A 23,902-nucleotide genomic window follows, 5' to 3' on the forward strand; every position below is an offset into this window, starting at 1 on the left:
TCACAACATCCTGTTGCAATGGGCCATGTGGCTGTGGCATTGAGGGCCCTATCAGGGACGATTACCAGGACCTCATCATGGTACTATTGTCGGGGTTGTAATTTCCTGGTTAGGTGGGTCTCTCCTCCACTAGTCCGTGAACTTGGGGGGCAGGGACTTGGTCTATCTTGTTCATGGCTGTATCCCCAGTGCCTGCCATAGAGTACGCGCCCAAATATGTTGGTTGAATAAATACAGAGGTATATAGTAGGCACCTACTAAAAGTCGGTTGGATAACATAGACATATACAGAAAGCATTAGATTAATGCTAATTGGACATATATAGAGATACATACTAGGTACCCAATAAGCACTGATTGAATAAATATAGGAGTATACAGTTAAGACTCAATAAATGATTGAATGAAAATACAGGTATACACACTAGGTACCTAATAAAAGTTGGTTAGATATAGTAGGTGTCCATAAAACCCATCAAATAAAATACAGGTTATACACTAGGTGCCCAGTAAATGTTGGTTAGATATATAAATGTTGGTTATATATATATATATATATATAATGGGTGCTCAATAAATACTGGTTGGTTACATTGTTTGATGAAAGAGAGGACTATATAGTAGATAGATAGCAAGTACTGGTTGAATATAGAGGTATGTACTACGCACCCAATAAAAACCAATGAATAAAAATATAGGGTATACAGTAGGCACCCAACACATGCGGGTAGGATAATAAATAGGGGTACATTCATGGATGGATATTGGCCTCAGGGCCTGTGCAGGCCTGCAGGCACCCACCTCGTCAGGCGCTGGGTAGAGGGAGAGCAGGGTGCGGGGCCGGTGCTGTCGCCGCAGGACCTCATTGCGCCGGTCCACGTCCTCGGGAGCTGCGCGCTCCAGTAGCGAGGGCAGCAGTGAGTCGGCTGCCAAGTTCCTCAGGTCAAAGATTCCAGAGGCGCCACTGCTTCGCGGTGTGTCCTCTGGGGAGCCTGAGGAGTGCCGGGGGTCATCCTGCCAGTGGAGAATGTGCAAGAGCTGAGCACCGCTTGAATATCTCTTTATTCCACTTGTGTGAGACACTCCTCATGCCCATTCTACAAATGGGGTAGTTGAAGGCCAGGCAGTGGAGTCACCACTACAAGGGTCAGCTGGGGGCTTTGTTGACCCTCTTTCCAGAAACTTCTTTTGGCTAGCCTCCCTCCTTTCCCATTGTTGGGAAGGCAACTCCTATCCCCACGTTCTGGGCTTCACATGACCCTCATCTGGCCAATCAAAACAAAACATCTACAGGCCCCAGGGATTGGCTCCAAAGTAAGAACATACCTGGGCTGGGCTAGCGAGAGCCTTCTCTGGGACTTTGCTCACTGTTGCCAGGGGAAGGAGAGTTCGTCCCACTGGGGCTGTCACATGGCCCAGGATCCTGCCTGACCTCCCAGACTCAGTTATGGTCAGAGCTAGACTACCCTGGTTCAAATTCCAGCTCTGCTCTGTGAGCCAGGGTCTCAATCCCAACTCTGAGGGGCTCAGTTTCCCCATCAATCACTTTGTTGTGCCTCAGTTTCTTTACCTGTAAAATGGATGTAATAGTTGCCCTGCCTCACAGGATGAAAGATGAGGACAAGTATAGTGCATTTATAGTATACACTAATCACTTAATAAATATTTATAATTATTACCCTTAACTTTTCACTCATGGGGCCGATATATTTCTTTTCGGGTTCAAGACTCTTTGGGTCATTTCCCGTCACACGTGACTGAGAGCTGGGGCTAGAGCTCACACACATACTCCTGCGGTGATGCCCACCTGGGGCTCCCTCACCGAGTCCTCAGGGCTGGACTTCTCATCCCCAGAAGCGTCCTGCTCAAAGACCTGGCGCGTGAGGCCCTTCTGCCGCTCTTTCTGGGTCTCTGTGGTGATGGGACTGTATGATGCACTCAGATGCTGGTACCTAGGAGGAGGCCAGATTGGGTGGGTAGCAGGGATCAGGGCTCCCCAGGGCTCCCCAGTGTAACCGGCACACCTATACGGCCCAGGTGATGCCTGCAAGGCCACCCACCCACCCTGTGCTCCATCAGAGAAGCCAGGCTTCCACTGCAGGAACAGTGGACAGATAAGTAGGAGGACCGGCTACAGACAATGGGCTCTTCTGGGCTCAGACCCAGCCTCTTGACCCTCCGCCCTGAGCTGCCTCCAAGCAGACCCACCTTCTGTGGGCTATGATCCAGTCTTCTGTGTACATCTCCACCGCAGCCCTCACCTGGGCATCCAGCTTCCTGCGCGAAATAAAATTGGTAAACAGAGGCAGGACCAGTGTTTCTCCTTCCAGTGACTTGTGACTTCCAGTGACTTGTGAGGTGGAGCATGCCCTTTTGCCTTGTTCAGACATAGGGAGATGGAGGCTCAGAGCAGAAGCGTGATTTGTCAAAGGTCACACAGAGGAGCCAGGAGTTGAATGTGGGACTATTTGGGGGGAGCTTGTTGGGAAAGAGGGTATTGACGGGGCACAAGGGAAGTGGATAAAGGCAGAGTAGACTTATGGACAGGGAGGGTATGGGGCTGAACCCACCCATCCTCGGGGATCCCAGGCTCCGTGGTCCGGCATTCCCGAGGCTGCAGCAGCAGTTCTAGGTCGTCAGCTGGAAACTCGACCAGGTCCCGAAGGGGCCCGGGCTCAACATCTGGTGGCCGACTCAGTAGCACTTCCTCAAAGTCCAGGGGCTCAATGATTTCAGTCAGCGGGACCTGGTTTGGAGCAAAGTGGCTCTGACCCCTGCCCTGGGCACTAGAAATGGGGGGCGGAGGGTAAGAGTGGGCTTGGGCTGGCCTCAGACTTGAAGAAGAGGACAGTGGGAGCCATGGAGGGTGCTGGAGCTGTGGCGGTTCCGTGGAGGGCAGTGACCTCAGACTCTCCTCCCCCACCCCAGCTTGGCCCACCCCACCCCTCTTTCCAGGCAGGAAATCACACCCTGGGCCTGGGAGGGCAGGGAACTAATAGTGGAAGGAAAGGCCTGTTGACAGCAGCAAAGAAACAGACAATTCCTAAGGCCCTGTGGCAAGATGGCCCCACCTACTCCACTCTGCAGCCGGATGTACCTCCCATCCCCCAGCTAGCCTCCCCATCTGGGTGGTCCAGGCAGCAGGAGGTGGGGCAACATAAGGCTGGAGCCTGTCCCCACTGACCACCCACAGGGCTGTCCCCTCTCCAGGAAGCAGCTGCAGAGGGGGGACCACCCTCTCAACTCACAGGGAAGCAGGAATGGGACAACACTGGGGCCAGGCCAGGGACTCCTTCCCTGCCAAGGCTGGGTCCCTCCCAGTGAAGTCGCCTCAGCTTCCAGGCAGGACAGAGCACTAATGGGAGGGGTAGGTGGTACAGTGCCCAATCAGAAGGGAACCCCACCTCTGCCAGAGGGCAGTGGGGGGGCACCTTTCAAACACTTACCCCCAGGGAGCTGCTGCAGCGCCTGCTGGAGTGGGGGGAGCCACTGCGTTCCCGGGACACCTGCTTCCGCACCTCTGCGGCCACCGTCCTGCAGGGAAAGGAAGGAGGCCATTGGGGGCAGGAAAACTTGGGCAGCAGGGCCCTGAGAACCTGGGCTTTGGGGCCAAAAAATTCATTCTATGTGAGGAAAATCCAGGCTGTGGAAAGGAAAAAACAGGCCGCAGGCCAAGAGAACCTAGGCTTCGGGATCCATAGACCTCAGCCTGCAGGTCCCAGGGCTATAGTAGACACATAGCTCCCAGCCACCCACCCCAAGATGGGACTGAGGCCCTTACACCCCCACCCCACCCCCAAGCACAGATGGGGGAAACTGCCACTGGGAAGGGCCTGAGGGGTCACAGACCCTCTTCATCCAACCTTCTATCCCCACCCCCACCTGGGGTCTGAGTCCTGCCCACTAACACTCTGGTCTCTGCTTTCTCATCGGGGGGACCTCTGTCCCCTAAACACACCCAGCCATGCAGCCCATCCAGAATGTGTGCCCCATCCCACACTTGCGAGGGGGACTCAGATAATTCGTTCCTGCCTCTGAGCCTCAGTTTACTTATCCATTTATAGCTGCCCTGACCTCACAGGGCTGCTATGGGAACTGAGCAGAGGCCTGGCATTCAGAGGGCACTCCACACATGCATGTTCTCAGGGAGTCTGAGATGAGAGCACACCCCACAACCAATGTCAGGGCTGTGGCCCTCCTGTCACCTACATCTGCACCGGCCTTCAAAATCAGGGAGGATAAGGGTGAAGGGGCAAGACTCACAGGGGAGGGGTCGAGCATGAGAATTGGGACAGACTAGGTGGGGGTAGGTTCCCCCAGGCCCTCAATTCCTTCAGCAGAGCTTGGAAGGAAGGGAAGGAGGAGAGCCATGCAGTTATTGGGAGGAATAGTGTGCCAGGCAGAGTGAACAGCAAGTGCAAAGGCTCTGAGGCTGGGCTCTGAGCATGGAGACCCCTGTTCCCTGGGATCTCTGTGAAAGCAGGAGCCAGGACTAGGTAGTCCCCACAGAGGCCCCAGTGGTGGATCCTGTATATAGTAGGTGCTCAATATGTTTTTATTTTTGATGGAATGAGTGAATCCCTCCCAATCTCCCCCCTGGTCCAAGTTTCTTAAATCCACTATAAATTGGGGGAAGCCCTAGACCTTTTAGCTGTGTGGCTTTGGGCAGTTGAGACACCGCTTCTGGGCCTCAGTCCTTCTTAAAGTTGAGAAAGCAATTGCCTAGGTGTTCAGGACTTCCTTCCACTTCTCACTTGTCTGTGTGCTTGGAAATTTTCATAAAAAGTTATGCCCCCAAAAAGCACTATGCCGAGGATTGCAAACTTGATGGCCCGTGGGCCACCAATGGTAAGACAGGGTGGGAGTGGGGGAGACTGGGGCCAACTGGGAACCTCAACCCCGTCTGGAAGCCTCTAAATTCAAATCCATGTAGGTAAAACAAATCTTGACCATAACCCTGACCCAACGTGGGGGCCTCCAGTTTGAGAGCCCAGCCTCACTCCTTTTCTGTCTCTGTTTCTATTTATTTTCTGTCAACTGTCCCTGCATCTTGCTTCTATTCGGTAGGGGGGAAGGGAAGGAGTGTGAGGGAGGAGCTTCTAGAATATTCAAAGGATATTTAAAATTAGGGATTTGTCCTCAAATTCCCAAAATTGGGGCCGCCTCCTCAGGAAGCCTGGGCACACTGGGACTTAGGGAATGATTTACAAAAGATGCCAGGGCTGGGGACCTGTCTGTGCCCTGGTCCCAGCTGTTCTGCAGCTGCTGCCCCAGAGCAGGGAGAGGGAAACACGGGAGGGCTGGAGCTCCTGCTTCATTTTGTCACTGGGCTTGGAGAAAGGCCCCTGGAGTAGGAAAAGGACGGGTGCACAATGCCATGGCCATGGAAGCCAGTTACCGAGTCACAGGGCTCTACCCTTGGAGCTCAGTGAGCATGGGTGAGTGACCACCCCTCTGTGGACCTCTGGGCTCAGGGGACAGTACCCACACCTTATTGAGCTGTTCTGAATGTAGGTTAAGTGCTCAGTTAAGGCTTACTATCACTGTGTTGCCTCAAAGAGGATCTTGGGAAACTGGAATTCCAGCTCTGTTTTTGACACCCAGGGTGAGGCTCAGAGAGGGGTTGTAACCCATCCAGAATCAGCAGCTAAACACAGCAGGGCCAGAACCGAGCCCTGGTCAGCTGGAGGTCACAGTCTGTGCGCCTCAGTGCTAGGCACTCCATGTCGCCCATGTGGGGAGCAGAGCCAAAGACAGAGGCTCCAGAACCTGTATCGTCCCTGTCCAAACGCACCCTACACACCAGTCCCGCCCTGCCTTGGGGCTTCAACACCATCTATAACTGGAGTCCTCAGATCTATCCCGTGTGACACTGCCTCCTTTGTGTGCCCACATAGGTGTCTTGCAGGCATCCTGCACACAGCATGACCATTACCTGCCCTCCCAACTGTCTCCCTGTCTCATTAAGGACATCCCCACCCTCTTGGGTATTTGGGACCCCACCCCTGGGAATTACCCCAACTCCTCTCTGTTTCTACCTCCATATCAGATGACCCCATAGAGCACATTTCAAAAAAGAAGTGATCTCACAATTGCAATGAGGGTAACTGTAAAGATCAGGTGGTGGATTATATATAGCGATGGATGAGATAAAGCCTCCAAAGGTGAAAAATTGACAACCCTATGTAACACTAAAGAGACATTCAGAGGGGAAAGATGGAGTATTATTGGGAATTCGTGTGAGACTGTGGACCTCACCCCAGGACTGGCTGGATTAACAGAGGTCTACTCTCACAGGGGAGGAGGACGATAAAACCAGGACAAGAATGAAGAAGCCTCAGATGCTTCCCACTTATGCAAAAAGTGAGAGAGAGAAAACTGAATCTAAATAAAATCACAGAGATTCCTCTTCACACCCCACCCACCGCACCCCTCTGGGCTGGCAAAAAAATTTAAAGACAAATAATATGAGTGCCAGTGGTGATGAGCAATGAGAGCTCTCATGCACTGGCAGAACCCTTTGGAAAACCATCTGTAGTTATCAAGGAAAGCTGAAGATATGCTGATCCAGCAATTCCACTTGTAGGTGTAGATACTCAGAAGGAAACACGTGGCTGAGAATATTCACGGCAGCTCTGGTAAGCCCCAAAGTGAAACAACTCACATATTCCTTGACCAAAGATGGCGAATCCACAGGGAGGAGAATACTATGCAGCAATGAAAAGAATGAACCTGACTACAGGCGACAGGACAAATGAGCCCTCCTCCTGACTTTATGCTGGGTGAAAGCTGGGTCCAACATCCCACATGATTCTGTTTATAGGATGCTCTAAACAGGAAAAACTAACCCTCAGCAGACAGGGAGTCATCTTGGATGGAGAAACCATAATGTAAGTGAGGAAGAGCTGGCAGCCACAATCAGCCTATCAGCATAGTGGTTCCCAGTGGTAGAACTAGGTGCAACTAGGGGCTACAGGAGTGGGGAGGCCCAGGAAGGTGGAGACAGCCCCCATCTTAACCAAACGGACTTTCCCCTGGCATTTGTTTTATAATTACTCTTTAAACTTTGTACTTTCCTGCATGCATGTTATACGTCACAATTTTTTAACAGGTAGAAAGTAATGATATATGCATGTGCTCATGTTTGCAGACATATTTTGGGATGGGGTGGGAGGGAGCATTTCCTTGAAATCCTAGAGGTACCTTTGGAATTTTGTCAATGTCTGTTTCATGGCCCTCCACTGGTACAACAAATCATTGTCTTTAAACGAGAAACGCAAACTGCCCCATATCAAACCCCAAAGGGGCAGAATGAAGACACTGCTGTCTTTTTAAGATCTGCCCAGACTCCCAGGAAGAATAAATAGACAAGGTTGGGGATATGTGGTGGCTGGAAGAGGCACTGTTTCCAAGATTGTTCTGGGCTCTATGGCCACACGCTCCCTGGGCTCACTTCCTTCACAAGACCCTCAACAGGGACCTAACCACTTTGAGTCTGTTTCAATAATTATACCTATGTCAAGGGGCTCCAGTGACAATTAAATACGTGATATCCCAGCATGTGATAAACATATTATTAGAATGGTCATTATCACCATTCTATATTGTATTTTATTATTTTATTTTAAATAGTACAAGTGAAAAAATGAACAAATTATATTGCATACAATAGCATTTGTCCATGTTATTTACATTCATAAGAGTTTGTATTTTTAAGTTGTCCCCCAAAATCTTGTTTTTTCAAGAATCTGTTCATTAGGAAACTAAGGGACTGTCTAATTTGTGTGTTAATATGGTTATTTGTGGAATGAGTGAATGAGTGAATAGATGAATGTAGGTCCAGATCTGAACATGTAGATACTCGGGTGTCCCCTAGGAAGCTCTGGAGACCTCATTAGAGGGTGGCTGGAAGACTTGAGCCATTTGCTTATGATTCACTAGAGCCCCAGGATCTTTCTCTCTGTTTTTTTACCCTGGGTTCTGTAGCATCCTTCCCCAGGGTAGAAGCCAGAACCCAAGGACATAAGGACTAAGAGGTAAAGAAAGAGGCTCAGAGGTACCAAAGCTCCAAGCCTGAGACGGTTCAGAGACAGAGATGACAGAACATAAAAATTGCCCAACTATTATGCCCCAGGTCACATCTCTCTGTTTAGAATTCTCCATGGTTCCCACCTCACTCCGGATAAGAGTTAAAGTCCTCCCCACAATCCACAAGGCCCTGCATGATCTGTTCCCACTATCTACTTCCTCACTCTCACCAGCCTGGCTGGCCTCAGATGAACACAAGCCTGCTCCTGCCTCAGAGCCTTTGCACTGGCCCTTCCCTGTGCTTGGACCACTTTTCTCCCACATATGGGCATGGACCCCTCCCTCATCTCCTTCAGATCTTCGCTAAAATGTCATCTTCTCATCCAGGCATTCCTGACTTGCCTTCCCTATCTAAAATATCCCTCACCCTCCCTATCTCCCTTCTCTGCCTTGTGTGTCCCCATAGCACTTATCACTAACAAATAATCTACTTTATTGTGCTTCCCATCTGTCTCCCCTACTGTATCTGCCCCCCAAGGGGCAGGTCTTTTCTTGCGTCTCCATCAAACCAGCGCTGGACCCACAGGACAGCTTTTTCACCTGGGAGTGGCCAGGACAGGTCCCCTATGGAGAGGACCCCTGAATAAATTCTGACCCCTGTGGAGGCAAAAGCCCCAAGATGGGGGAGAGGCTCTTCATCTCCAGAGAGTCTGACATCCCCCTCCCAGACTGAGTCTCTCACAATCTCCATTGGCCACGGAAATGGATCCCCCAGCGCCTGGCGCCTGTCCCCTCCCCCGTCTGCCCACCAGCTGGTTCTGTCCCCAGCCCCCACTCTTTCCATTCAATCACCCATCCATCTCCAGCGCGTCCAGTCAGTGCTGGGAGAGCCTGAAGCAGTGTGGGGGGTGGGGGTGGGGGCATCCACAGCTGTCCCCTGCCCCCCAGACAGCTGGACACGGGAGACTGGCGGGGGTAAGAGCACGGGAAACTTTCCAAGGGGGTTCAAAGGCTGCCAGGAGAATCATCTCTGTTCCCAAATCCCAGCGCCCCAAACCAGGCACAGAGGATGGGATGCAAAATCCCCTTCCCCCAATTCCCATGCCCTCAGGCTCGGGGACCCAGGAGGGGCAAAGAGGTAGGGAGGGGGCGCCGAGGGCGCCCAGCTCCCCCGCTTTCCCCGCACTGCTGCCTCCAGGAAGGCCCCCGGGACACGCCCCCACGGTCCCCCCGGCTCCCAGGACCGACCTCAGCCGCCATCGCACTCGCAGCCCGGACGCGATACGCAGCCCGACCCTGCCACCCTTCCCTTCTCACACCCCGGCCCCGGAGGACCTAGAGAAGACGGAAGGGACTTGAATGGGGGGCGCCCAGGCAGAGCAGGGCCGGGCAGCCCCGGGGTGGGGCTCGGACACGTGGGGTCACCGGGAGGGGACCTAGCGGCCGCGCTACCTGTTGATCTTGTGCGCGAAGGCGCGGCGCTCGGCGGCCGCCATGGGGCCCCGCGTCCCGCCACCGCCAGCGAGGCGCGTACCGTCCCCGTTGTGGTCGCCGCTGCCGCGTCCTTGGTTCTGGGCAGCCGGGTTGGGCGGGGCGAGGCCGGGACCGGAGGCGGGGCCCTTCCGGGTGTCCCAGGCCGCTCCGTGCTGCCCCTGTCGGCGGGAAGGACGCGGGGCCCCTGGCCACCCCCGCGCCCTCGGGGCTAGGGTGGGGAAACCGATGCTCTGAGTGGGGAGAGGAGGAGAGACGCCGGGACTGAGGCCGGGGGTGGGGGTCTCGGACTCGGTGAAGCTCTTTCCGCCTCTTGATAATCACCATAATTAGTATAATCGTGAACGTTTATTAAGTGCTGCCCTGAAATTCACATGAGCGACAGGAACTCTCATTTCTCCCATTTTACAGATGATTAAACTGAGGCACAGGTGTGTTCGGGCGCTTGTCCAGGCCTGAGTGAGCACAGGGCTCTCTGAGTCCTCCATGGGATGGGCCCCAGTTCGGGCTGAGGGAGGCGGACTGGTCCACTTGGGCTCTGAGAGCCAGGAGATGTGATTCAGGACCTGGTGGTGGGACCTGAGTAAGCCAGTCTGGGAGGCTGGACTGGCCTGGCAGCCTTCACTGGGAGGAGGATGTGGGGATGTCTGGTTAATCTGTGGTCTCTACTCTCTTCCCAATGGTCCCTCTCCCAGCCCCACCGCAGTAGTCTTAGAGAATTCTCCAGACCTCACTCATCCTCTGAATGTGCCAATCCCTTGCTCACCTCCAAGCCTTTGCATGAGCAGATTCCTCCTGATGGCCTTTCCAGCCCTGATCCTAGGGAGAATTTGAAACTGGAAGATACTATGGCACAGCTCTATCTCAGGGCCTTTGCATGTGCTGTTCTCTTTCCTGTGTATGGGTGCTGTCGTCATTCCCCTTTTACAGATGAGGAAACTGAGGCCCAGAGAAGCAGAGTGACTTGCCCCAGTTGTCCAGTGGATAAATGTCAGATTCTGAGCCCACAGGAGGGAGGCCTGGATTGTGGGGGAACCCCCATACCCTGCTACTTAGCCCCAGACCAGTGAGGGCACAACAGGGTTGCTCCCAGCCTGGCATGTGACATGTGCACATGTGTGTCAGTAGCTTAAGTACCTGGCAGAGTGGTCCAGCCACTTTGGCATAAGAGACGCCAGGTGTGACCCCGCCCATCACTCCCTGCTGTGCCCCACCCGGAGTCATCCTCACCCCAACCTGCAGCCTCCTGGGCTAAAGTCCCTGCTTGAGAGCAGGCTGGGCAGGAAATATGCATATGAGCAAAGGTTGGCAGAGTTCTCCCCTCCCCTATACCTCCTTCCAGTCCAGCCCCATCTTATCTGGTCTCTGGATTCCCACCCTCACCCCTCCCAGTTTCTTACTCCTTCAGTAGGCAGAAGGAGACTGGGAACACCTGAGTCCAGTCACGTCTCTCCTCTGCTTAGAATCCTCCATGGCTCCCACCTAATTCAGGATAAAAGCCAAATTCCTCACCGAGGCCCAAAAGGCCCTGCATGATCTGCCCTTGTCACTCCCTGTCCTGCTACTCTCTCCATCAATCACTTCATTCCAATTGCCTGCTTCCTCAGTTTTCCTCTAAACACTAGGACATAGCTGTACCTCAGGGCCTTTGCACATGCTGTTCCCCTTCCCACATGTGGTTGCCGTCATCATCTCTCTTCTACAGGTGAGGACACTGAGGCTCAGAGAGGCAGAGTGACTTGCCCCATTTCATTCGGTGAATGAGTGTCAGATCTGTGATTCCAGATCTGTGACCCAGGGACCTTGACCCCAAAGTAGTTGTCTCTACATACCAGCTGGGTCCCAATCCAGGTCAGGCTGTGTGACTGAGGGTAAATCTCTCAATCTTTCTGAGTCTCTGTTTCCTCATCTGCTCCATGAGGGCTCATAGTCAGACACAGCACGGGGCAAGGACATTGGGAGCATCATGTTCCAGGTTTTGTAAGGGGTGATTCCACACCGGAGCTGGTGGGGGCTATGAGCCCAGTAACTCCAAGTCCTGTCTTGGTGGAAACGCAACTTCAATGATCCCACGAAGTAAAGGCCCCGCCCAGCTGCCTGGAGCCAGGTGCCTGCCAGACCTGATTGGTGAGGCAATGCCTCTTCAAGCCTGACTCAGCCAGGTGGGGCTGGGGTGACCCCGACAGCTGCTCAAACAGAGGCCATCCTTGTTGGGGACTTTGTCCTTCTTTGGCAGCTGTGGGAGAACAGACTGTGTCAGGGTGGGAGCCTGGGAGCCTGCAGACCTGGGAGGAAGCATAGCACTGGTCCAGGTGGGAGATGACTGGGCTGGGTGGGGGTGGACCTGAGGAGATGGCCAGAAGAGGGCAGGTTCTTGCAGATCTACTTGCTGGCAAGTTGGATGTCTGTGTGAGCAATGGAGTAGAGTTGAAGACCATCTCTGTTCACACCGATGCCCAGTGCTGGTCCTTCCACCTGGAATGCTCTTCTACCCACTACCCATCTGACCTCTTCTCTGTCCCTTAAATCTCTGCTTGGACATCCTTGCTTCCCACAGCTGCCTGTGCGTCCCCCATTACAGCCCTGATCATGCTGTGTCAGGGTGGCCAGGTTATCTGTCTCTAAGATGTCTCCAGCACCTGGCACATAGTTGGTGCTCCATAAATACTTATTTCTGGCCTCTCTTCTGTTTTCCTGATCTGCTGCTCAGTGCTTGTTCTATGACCTCACTATTTGAATCAGTGTCACATTATATTATAATCAATGTCACTTATCTTTCTGTGGTAGGGAGGCGGGGGTGGGGTGGGGAGGCGTGGTGTGCAGCTGCTTCCAGATCTTTGACAGGAGCACTGTTTCCCCATCCTTATCTGTACAAACTTCTATTCATTCCTCAGGTCTCATGCCTTCCTTGACCACCTTTCTCTCCTGCCCAAGCTGGGTCAGGAGCTCCTCTGGGCTCCCCCTACCAGCCCCTGGGTTTCCCCATCACAGCCCTGACCACCCTCGTTGTAACTGTCTGGTTCCGTTCCCCTACTCAAATGTCAGCTCAATCAGAGCAAGGCATTTTGTCTTATTTGCTGCTGTGTCCCCAGCGCCAAGCAGAGGGCTATGAATACAGCAGGTGCTCAATAAAAGAGTGAATGAAGCATAGTGGGACACGGGTCCAGTGGCCAGAGGACACTGGTGCCTCCCTGTCCCCTGCTGCCTCCCGTTTCTACCATTAGCGTAATGGGAGAACTCAGCCTGCTAGCAGAGGGATCCATTCCTCAGCTTCCCAAACGGGTGCTAGAGGCAAGTGGCAGCGGTGGGGGTGGGAGGGGGTGGGGGTGGGGGAGTGGAATGTGGGTGCACACTGTCCCCTGGTGCCCGCAGCAGGAATAGCAGGACCAGCCAGCCCAGGGCACTTGCCCTGCCCCAGCTCTCCTGCCCAGGACACCCTCTCACCAACAAGGAGAGGTGAGTTGGGGGAGTAGCAGGTAAGGCAGGGTGAGGAGAGAAAGGAGCAAGGGACATTCATTCAACAAGTGTCTCCTGAGCGCCTGCTGTAGCCAGGCTCCAACTAACCCTGGAGGTAGTGTCATCACCCCAGGTTATCAACCTACCAGTGTGGGTTGCCAGAGAGGAGCAGCCACTGGCATAAAATCACACAACATCTGAGTCATAGGACTTGAACTGGGTCTGTTATGCTCAGGGAAACCTCTTCCCTGGTTCTTTTTTTTTCAAATTTTTGAAAAGATTTTATTGGGGTAGGGGAACGGGAATTTTATTGGGGCACAGTGTGTACTTCCAGGACTTTTCCAAGTCAAGTTGTTGTCCTTTCAATCTTAGTTGTGGAGGCCCAGCTCAGCTCCAGGTCCAGTTGTTGTCGTTAGTTGCAGGGGGTGCAGCCCACCACTCCTTGAGGGAGTCGAACCAGCAACCTTGTGGTTGAGAGCCCATGCTCCAACCAACTGAGCCATCTGGTCACCTGGGAGCTGAGCAGCAGCTCATTGACTTCATTCTAGTTGCAGAGGGCGCTCGCTGGCCCATGTGGGAATCGAACCGGCAGCCCCGTTGCCCAGAGCTTGCGCTCTAACCAACTGAGCCACCCGTCTGCCCCTTCCCTAGTTCTTCAGATGCATTTTAGCAACTTGGTGAATCACTTGATGAATGAATGAATGAATGAATGAGTGTCTTGCTGTCAGTGGTGAACTCAGAATAGGAACAGTCACAGGCAGGACTTGGAATCCAAAGAGATCTAGATACCAATCCTGGCTTAGCCAGCCAGACTGGGTGACCTGGACCCATTCTGGGCCTGTTTCTTCATCTGTGAAATATGGATGGTACTCTGAGATGGCTCTATGTGGCTATGATGAGGGCCCAAGATGTGCTGTAAAGAGAGCACAGAACCCAGGAGATGCTGAGCACAGAACCTAGGGAGATGCTGCCTTGTTTTTCCTGCTAGGGAAGGAAGCTAGAAGCCAGCTGGGGATGTCCTGCCTTTGGGAGTTTAAATCATAAAGACAAAGGCTGAGTCCAGAGAGGCCAGAGGGGCAGGCCTCAGGCTTCCTGTTTGTCTTTGAACAGATGGCCCAGCCACCTGAAGCTTGTCTGTCTGGATGCTAGTCCATTGTTCCTGGAAATCACTCTTTATCCCTTTTGGTGACACCTCTGTTTAGTTTTGCTCATTTTCTGGTGTTCTCATCACATCCCAACACCTGGGGAGTTTTCATGAGGGTCCCCACACACCCAAGAGGTCTGCAGATAGAATTCAAAGCTGTCCATAAACTTAGAGGAGAAAAACTTTCATGACTCATGCCCACCCTGTTTCTAGTGATAGCAGTCACTTGACCTGCCACTCAGCTTCATATTTACTGTGTTTAGAAAGATGCACAAGTTTCACTACAATTAAAACATATTTCGATAACTGTACCCCAATCTAATGGGTTTGTAATGGATTTCCTTTACCATTGAGGTTTTGCATGCACTTACAAACTTCCACTGTTAAGGGCCCATGGCACAAAAAAAATGTGCCTGTAAATAAATGGAATTGTCCCTCATGCCTCTCCGTTGCATAAAGCCTGCTATGGCTCCCCATTGCCCTAGGAGAGAGACACACCCCTCCCTGTAGCCTACAGACCCCCTCCTCTGTCCCATAAGCCTGTCCCCTCCCCTGTCCTGCCTCTTTCATTCATTTATTCCACCAGTATTTATTGAGCACCTGCTGTATGCCAGGCTTGCGGGCTGGAAGGAGGTGATGTCAGTGCTGAGACCTAAAATTCAAGTGGATGTCAGCCAGGCGGAACCGGATAGGGAGGGAGCCCCAGGCAGAGGGACTCACAAGGCAAGATCGAGAGGAGAAGGAGAAGTCCCCCAGGTGGGGGGCAGGGAGGAGAGGGGGAGACTCTAGGGTAGTGGAAGGCCTCCCACTGGGGATCTGGGTATAGCCCAGTGGGTAGTGGGGAGCAGTAGAGGAGCAGGGCAGGGATACCCTCTGGTTTGTTTCAGGAAGATCCAATTCTCACGTGTGTTGCTGGCATAGGTGTCCTTAAGTAAATGTCAAATGGAGGACAAATCGGCTGGATGTTTCAAAGTTACAAACCCATGAACCCTTGGACTCAGAAAGTCCACTTCTAGAAAGCTAGTCTTTACATTGAAAGGGACATTTGTGGCAGTGTTGACTAAACAGCCAAGAATGGTAATGACTATCCACAAGGGGCTGGCTCTACTCTGGCTGAACAATGGAATACTATGCAGCTGTGAAAAAGAATGTTTCTTTTAAATGAAAGAAACAATGAGAACAACATATATGCAATGTATATGGAGTGGATTTGAATGAGAAAAACATGGTGCAAAACAGGGTGTATAGGAAGACATCGTTTTTGCAAAATATTAGGGGAAAATGTATACACCCATATTTACTTGATTTTCTAGATATCCTCTTCAAAGAATTCCAAGAGGCTGGGGTAAAGGGCAGGAGAAACATTTTCCTCTTCTAAATGAATGGACTTCATTTTTTTTTTCAATTTTATTGGGGAAGGGGAACAGGACTTTATTGGGGAACTGTGTACTTCCAGGATTTTTTCCAAGTTAAGTTGTCCTTTCAATCGTAGTTGTGGAGGGTGCAGTTCAGCTCCAGGTCCAGTTGCCGTTGTTAGTTGCAGGGGGCGGAGCCCACCATCCATTGCAGGAGTCGAGAAGTCAACTGTAAACCTTGTGGTTGAGAGCCAACTGGCTCATGTGGGAATCGAACCGGCAGCCTTCAGCATTAAGAGCATAGAGCTCCAACCACCTGAGCCACCGGGCCGGCCCAGTTGTCTGTTTTATGGGAGATAACATTTGCAAGGTCTGAAACCAATCTAGGCTTGCTGAACTTCTGCAAATCAACCAGAACAGGACAGCCCTCGACCCTCATCTAGAAAATGTGTCAAGAACAGGAACAGGTAACTCACAAAAGACGAACCCACCAAACTCATCATATTGTGTACATTAAACATGTACAGCTTCTTGTATGTCGATCATACCTCAAGAAAGTGGTTTTTAAAAAAAGGAAAGTGCGAAGCTCACAAAGAGATGCTCACTCACCCACGGTCAGGGACATGCAGATTTAAACAATAGATCACTTTATAGCATTGGCCAAAATGAACAGGATAATGCCCTGCGTTGACCTGATCATGTGCTGGGTGAAAGTAAATGAGTTTGTGATAATGTGATTAAAAGCTGTCCTTAGCCAGGAGGAGGGCAGGAGACCACAGCATCTATAATTGATCATATATCAGATGTAGGAAGTACCCCTGCCCCACTGCAGACAGCCCAGTGCTGAGCCTGTGGCTTCTGCCTTTGGGATCTAGCCAGAATCTGAGCACTTCTTTCCTCTTCCTGAGCCCTCCACCCTGGGCCAGCCTCTTTCATCACTCACTTGTGTTGGTGCACTCACCTCTGTCCTGGTCTTCAGGCTCCTGCCCTCACCTCCCACACTCTGACTTTTATGCAGCAGCCAGAGGGTGCTTGTGAGCACCTGAGTCAGAACACAGCCCTCCTTTGTTCAGAACCCTCCATAGCTCCCATCTCCCTGGGGGTTAAAGCCCAAGTCCTCCCCATGGTCCATAAGGCCCTGTACAACTTGCGCTTCCTTCTGCCTGGAATGCCTTTCCCCAGGTATCCACAGGGCTCTTACCTCACTACTCTTTCAGGTCTCAATTTAAAGGCCATGTCTCCAAGAGGCCATGTTCCCTTATCACCCAGTAGAAGATGGTGCTTTATTTTTCTTTATGACACATCTGTTCATTGACATTTCAGATTATATTATACATCTGTTTATCGTTTCCTCCCCACCTCCCACCCCCAACACCACTACAGGAGGATGTCAGCTCCAGGTGGGAAGGGATGCTTCTCTGCCTTGCTTATGTCTGTGTTCCCAATCCTAGAACACAGTCTGCAATAATAATTGCTCAACAAATCAATCAAAGGCCCAGAGAGGTACGGTCACCTTTTTTAAGGCCAGATAGCAGGTAAGTGGCAGAGCTGAGATTTGATTGAACCCAATACTATGTGAATCCTGCCTTGTGCTCATAACCATCCTGTTTGTGTCCCCCCCAAGGTGGAGGAGAGACCCTGTGGAGTAGTAGGATTGACCTGGGATCCTACCCAGGCAGCTCCAGGCCAGGCTCAGCCCTGTGCTGTGAACCCAGCCCAGCTTTATTCTCCCACTGGCTTATCACTCCATTTAACAGACGAGAAACCCAAGATTCAGAGAAGTGGTCATTTATCCCCTGATGTGACCTTGGGGACAACTGTGGCACAGGATTGAGCGCTCAAATTCTGGGGTCAGATAGGCCTGGGTTTAATGAATGTGCATTAAAAAGGTGGGGAAATCAAGGACGGCTACCTGTGGAGGTGCTCCTGGACGCTGAGAGATGAATAGGAGTTTGGTAGAACAGTTTTCTCTGGAGGCTGCACAGAGTAGGGGAGAAGTGCCTGAGGATTAACACCTCCCGAGGGCAGCCCTCAGCCAGTGGCTGACAGGACGGGAGCGGGGAGAGTGGGGGCTGCTGGATAAATCTCCGGCGCCCTTGCCTGCAGGTGCTTGTCCTACATGCTATCTCCCAGAGGTACCGTGGGGCTAACCAGCCCTATACCACCTTTAATACCTGCCTTCCTTTCCTGGTCTCACTTCCTTTTAGAGACTGAATTCTGCCCACCCACCCAGATTCATGTGTTAAAGCCCTACCCCCAGGACCTCAGAATGGGACTGTATTTGGAGATAAGGTCTTTAAAGAGGAAATGAAGTTAAAATGAGTCAGATGAAGGCAAAGCCACCCCGGGGTCCAGAGGGTGGCATGGGTAAAGCAGAGAGTGTCAGGGGACTGTGATGAACAGGCCAGAGCCAGTGATGCAGAGAGCAGACGGGGCCTCCAGGAGGCTTCCGGCCAGACCTCAGGGCTGTGGAACCCACGGTGCTTGCTCCAAAAACCCATGAGGAACAACTTCCGATGTGGGACGGGAGATCCCACAAAGGGAACCTCCTCTGTGGTTTCAGGCCACAAAGTAAGGTCACAGCCTATTTCTTTAAGGCCACAAAGGAAATGGTTACTAGTTTGGGGCTGGACTGACCTCACCTCAGCCTTCCGGGTTGAGCTGTGGGCACTGTGCTCTCCTGGGTCTCCTCCCTCCTCAGTCTTTCAAGTTTACTCCCACAGATGGACAGCTGACCTTGGGCCACCCTCGGCCAGCAGCTTCTCCTCAACTCCAGCTCAGAAGCAAAATCTATTTAAAAAAAATAGCTTTATTGAGATATACTTCACATATCATACAACATCTCATTTAAAGTGTCCAAGTCAATGGTTTTTAGTATGTTCACAGATACATGCAACCTTCATCAGAGGCCATTGTAAAATATTTTCATCACCTAAAAAAACAACAACCCTGCACCCTTTAGCTCTTATTCCCCTGTCCCCTGTCTCTTGTCCCCAATAACCTGCTATTCTGGGCTTTCATATGACAGGAATAATCCAATATGTGGTCTTTTGCATCTGGCTTCTTTCCCTTAGTGACATGTGTTCACGGTTCATCCTCATTGTAGCCTGTTTCAGAACTTCATTCCTGATTGTGACTGAATAATATTCCACTGTGTGGATAGACCATAATTTGTTTATTTGTTCATCTGTGGAGGGACCTTTGGGCTGTTTCCACCTTTTGGCTATTGTGAATAGTGCCACTGTGAGTATACAAGCACAAGGGACTTGTGTGCGTGCATGTTTTCATTCCCCTTGGGTGCATATATGGTAATCCTACATTTAGCCTTTTGAGGAACAGCTAGACTATTTTCCAAAGTGGTTGTCCCATTGTATTTTCCCACCAGCAGTGTATAAGGGTGCCAATTTCACCACATTTTCACATGAAAACACTTCTTGAGCCCATTTTGCAGGTAAGACTCAGGTATACTGAGGCCAATCAACAGCTAAGGGTCCCACAGCCAGTGCGGGGCAGAGCCAGAACTGCACTTGGATCTCTGGGTCTCTCCAGACACAGGGTTTTCTCATTTCGATGAAGTTTGAATAAAGAGTCAATGGGTCTTCTACTGTGTATCAGGTACTGAAGACATCCAATGAACAGAGCAGACAGGAATCCTTGAAATTGTGGGGTGAGATGACATGGAGAGGACCCATCTCGTTTAAGAGAATAATGTTATAAAGGTTAATATAAGGTAGAAAAATCTGGAGGAATACGTGAAAGTAAAAGGGATGCTCTCTAGATTGGATGTTTTAGGACTAAGCATGGACTACTTTTTTATGCTTTTTAAAATTGTGGTAAGATATATATAATATAAAATTTGCCATTTTCACTATTTTTAAGTGTACATTTCAGTGGCATCAGTTATAGTCACAGTGTCTAGCGACTATCACCACTATTTCCAAGATTTTTCATCACCCCAAGCAGAAATTCTTATTTAGCAATAATTTCCTCCCCCACCCCTGGTAACCTTTAGTTTACCTCTGTCTCTATAAGTTTGCCTATTATACGTATTTCATATTAGTGGAATCATAGCCCAGGCTACTTTTATGATGAAAAATGGCCGGACTTCATTTTGTTTTTAAATAATGGAAGCTAGATATTGGTGCCAGCTGCTCCATCTGTCCACATTGAACACATTAAAAAGGGGTCTGGTGATGTCTCGAGGGTCTTCCGGTGTCAGAAAGGCCAAAGGTGAAGGGTCAGAGGCTACCCTGGCCGACTCTGGAAGCTAGGCCGAGGAGGAGGTAGTGAGGCAGATCTAAAGCTGAACTTCCAAATGGGACAGGTATGGGCTCAGAGTCCCCTTGGCCTCATGGAGGCCTGAGGACTTGCCAGCCCAACAAATAAGGGAGTCAGACTGGAACCCATCAATAATGAACCACGTTGCTTTGTCAGATAGTGAGATCCCCATCACCTAATGTTCTCAGAAAGAAGCCAATATTGTAATTGTCTGTTTACATATTTGGGTCCCTAAAATATCTGAGTTCGGGATGGCAGACTCTGTGGCACAGTGGTTGGCAGGCCCTGGGATACTTGCTGGATGAATTAGTGAGTCGGTAGATGCCACCGGTCAGAAAGAAGCCCTGACTTTGGACTCAGAAGACCAGCCGTCAGATCTCAGCGGTGTGACCTGGGGCACAAGGTTTCCCCCATCATACCTCTGGTTCTCCATCTGTAAATTGGGTACATACCTACCTCCAAGGATGGGAGGGAAGGTTCCAGACTGTTAAGCGCCTGGCGTGGAGTAAAGGCTCCAAGAAATGTGTACACCAACTCTCTCAGATCTTTTCAGAGAGAACCACAGAAAACAGTCTGAATGCCGCCTGTGGAAGAAATTCCTGTGCTGGGTGGGATTGTTTCCCGTGACCCTGAGTACCGGCTAAGTTTCAGGTCAGAGCTGGTTTTCGTTTCCGTAAATTCTCTCTCACTTGCGTAGTCCAGGATGAGGTCGTGGCTTTCAGTATTCCCGCCAGGCTCGGAAAGAAACATCCCCTGAGATGGTGAGAAAGCCCTGCCAAGAATGCAGAGGTCCCGGCTGAAGACGATCATTCAGTGTCTTTGATCCTTTGATCCCCGGGTCCCTTTTACAATCATAACATCCCTCCATGTTCTTAACATTTTTTTCTGCATGCCAAAGGAATTCATGCTTATTATACACAATTTGGGAACATTTTCAGAAAAGACTGCATAAGAAAAAACTTTTTCCCGAATGTCCACCAACGCTGGCATTTTTGTGGATTCCTTTCTGGTCATTTTTCTTTACAGAACAGGTATCTGAGCTAATTTTTCAAAGTTGGGATTGTTCTGAATGCACAGCTTTGGAACCTGTCGCATCATCTTAGCAACACCTGGGATCATTTTTCTACAACATTGAACCTCCAAGGCCCATTGAGTTTAGGGCCTAAACCCACACTAAATTGGGTGATATAACTGATTTCATCCCGAGATCCCTAACTAATTGCAACCGCAATTATCCTATTTCCAAATAAGGTCACGTTCTGAGGCTCCAGCTGGACATGGATTTTAGCGTTTGGGGCAATATTGCACCCACTCCACTGCCGGAGGGCGCTGAGATGACTGACATTCCATAGGAGCTGCAAGAACAGACCTGTGTTCTCAACCCAGTCATTTCCACCTCCCACCACCAGGGGGCCTCTATTCCTGTACACATAAAATCAACCATATTTTAAATTAAAATATAGTTAAGATACAATATTATATCAGTTTCAGGTGTACAACATAGTTAGTCAACATTTATATACCCAACAAAGCAGTCACTATGATAGGTCTAGTAACCATCTGTCACAGTACATAGTTATGATACTATTGATATTACCTGTGCAATATATTATATCCCCAAGGTTTATTGATTTTAGAACTGGTAGTTTGTACTTCTTTTTTTTAAAACTTTTTATTGGGGGATATTGGGGAACATCGTGTTTTTCAGCTCCATGTCAAGTCGTTTTCAGTCTAGTTGTGGGGCGGGGGGCGCAGCTCACTGGCCCATGTGGGAATCCAACCTGCGACCTTGGTGTTATGAGCACTTGTGCTCCAACCACTGAGCCAACCGGCCACCCCAGTTTGTGCTTCTTAATCCTTTCACTTTTTCTGCCCTTCCCCCCATCCCCTCCCCCTCTGGCAACCATCAGTTTGTTCTCTGTATCTATGAGTTTGTTTCTGTTTTGTTTGTTCATTTGTTTCGTTTTTTAGATTCCACATATAAGTGAAATTATATGGTATTCGTCTTTCTCTGTCTGACTTATTTCACTTAGCATACCCTCTAGCTCTATCCATGTTGCGGCAAATGGTAAGATTTCATTCCTTTTTATGGCCAAGTAATATTCCATTGTATATATGTACCACATCTTCCTTATCCCTTTGTCCATCAATGGACGCTTAGGTTCCATATCTTGGCTGCTGTAAATAACACCGCAATGAATGCGGGGATGCATATATCTTTTTTGATTAGAGTTTTCTTTATTTTTTTTTTGGTAAATACCCAGAAGTGAAATTGCTGGATCATAAAGTAGTTCTATTAATATTTTTAATTTTTTGAGGAAACTCCATACTGTTTTTCATAGTGGCTGCACCAATTTGCAATCGTAGTAACAGTGCACGAGTGTTCCCTTTCCTCCTCATCCTCACCAACACTTGTTATTTGTTGTCTTTTTGATATAAAATTGACCATTTTTAAGTGTCCAGTTCGGTGGCATCCAGCAGTCACACTGTATTGTATTCTCTTCAAATTCATACATTGAAGTCCTACCCTCCAGTACCTCAGAATGTGACAGTATTTGGACATAGGGCCTTTAAAGAGATGATTAAGGTTAAATGAAGTCATTGGGGTGGTTCCTAATCCAATAGGACTTGTATCCTTATAAGAAGAGGGAACACACAGAGGGAAAACCATGTGAGGACACAGAGAGAAGACAGCTGTCTGCAAGCCAAGGAGAGAGGCCTCAGGAGAAACCAACCCTGCTAACACCTTGATCTCAGTCTTTTAGTCTCCAGAACTGTGAGAAAATAAATTTCTTTTGTTAAGCCACCCAGTCTGTGGTATTTTGTTAAGGCAGCCTTAGCTGACTAACACACTTGCTTATTTCACTCAGCATATTTTCAGAGTTCACGCATGGTGTGGCATTTGTCAGAATTTCCCTCCTTTGAAGGCTGAGTAATATTCCATTGTAAAGGTACGCCACATTTTGTTCATCCGATGGTCACTTGGGTTATTTCCACCTTGTGTCTATTGTCAATAGTACTGCTGTGAACATGGGTCTGTGTCCCTGCTTTCAATTTCTTGTGTGTATAACATAGGAGTGGAATTGCTGGATCATACAGTAATTCTATGTTTAACTTTTTGAGGATCTGTTCCTTTCTAAGACAGGAGCTAAACCACCAGACTCATTCTGTGGTTAGAATGGGGCAAGAAAGGATAGTCACAATTTTAAAAAGATGACAGTTCTGCCTGGCATTGCCTGAGGGCTGGCCACATGCTAAGCCCATTGCATGGATCCAGGTTTTGCAGGCTCTAAACACACAAATATATCAATGCTGCAAGTTTTAAATGGACAGTCCACCAGGTTAACCTATCTCCTGAACCCTGTATTGTTGCTGTCGGTGACAAATCCATAAATTATTTTGTGTGAGGAGTTGTAAAAGAGGATAGTTTATTAAAAGTAAAGAGTAAAGAGGCGCAGCTCTCAGAACGAGAGGGGGTCCAGACCAGGTTGCCCCAAATCCATAAATTTAAGGACAGTTCATTGACCAACATGGGTTATTAATATAAATGTGTATTTGTGTGTGTGTTTAAGATATTCCATTTTCTTGGAAATCCTGCTTTTAAAATGCATCTCCTAAAATATAAGGAAGGAGACCAAGCATGTGGAAAAATAAATTAGGACAATGTCAATATACCTTACGCCTTATTATTAAGGAAATATTGGAGGGGCTCTTGTGTTATTTCTACAGTGGTATTTAAATGTCCTCCCAATGGCTCTGTAGAGCCACTTCAAGAGAGCTTCTCACTATTTTCCAGAACCTTTGAATTGTCACTGATCAATTTGCACTGGTTTTCCGCATGCTTTTCTGACAAATGTTTTTCACTTGTAGTAATTTGTCGAATGCCTGTACACTTCTGTCTCTTCGCATCAATTTAATGCATATGTATTGGGGGGACTTGGCGTGTAGGGCTTGTCCCACCATTTCCTCACACTGGCGGGCTGAGCGGCATCTCTGGGGGACGGATGGATGTATCTTGCAGGTAGAAGCCAGAGTCTGACATACGTAGGATCGCGCTTCCGTTGACGGCCGCCAGGGGACGCGCAAGGCCGGGACCCGAGCCGCTGCCGTGCTGTGAACGGAGGGGGGCGGGGGGACGGAGTGGAGCACC

At 49.9% G+C, this 23,902-nt stretch overlaps 1 protein-coding gene across 7 annotated transcripts in view; it reads right to left on the bottom strand.

Annotated features, from left to right (window-relative positions):
• DOCK6 (dedicator of cytokinesis 6) overlaps positions 1-9,635 on the bottom strand; it is a 40,659-nt gene extending 31,024 nt beyond the window's left edge. For 4 of the 7 annotated variants that reach the window (XM_074338161.2, XM_074338160.2, XM_074338162.2 and 1 more), the window contains exons 1-6: positions 9,481-9,635; positions 3,447-3,534; positions 2,571-2,746; positions 2,209-2,277; positions 1,808-1,952; positions 802-1,014 (exon numbers count right to left, since the gene is read on the bottom strand). In XM_074338161.2, coding sequence (XP_074194262.1) covers positions 802-1,014; positions 1,808-1,952; positions 2,209-2,277; positions 2,571-2,746; positions 3,447-3,534; positions 9,481-9,524 — 735 coding nt within the window. In that variant the 5' untranslated portion in view covers positions 9,525-9,635. The remainder of the gene's footprint in view (positions 1-801; positions 1,015-1,807; positions 1,953-2,208; positions 2,278-2,570; positions 2,747-3,446; positions 3,535-9,480) is intronic. The other 3 variants (XM_019744903.3, XM_019744902.3, XM_019744904.3) reach the window with 1 other exon arrangement.
• Positions 9,636-23,902: the final 14,267 nt, after the last annotated feature.

The sequence above is a fragment of the Rhinolophus sinicus genome, chromosome 15 (genome assembly GCF_057876585.1).
Source record: "Rhinolophus sinicus isolate RSI-liver-muscle chromosome 15, RSI-T2T, whole genome shotgun sequence".
Taxonomy (NCBI): domain Eukaryota; kingdom Metazoa; phylum Chordata; class Mammalia; order Chiroptera; family Rhinolophidae; genus Rhinolophus; species Rhinolophus sinicus.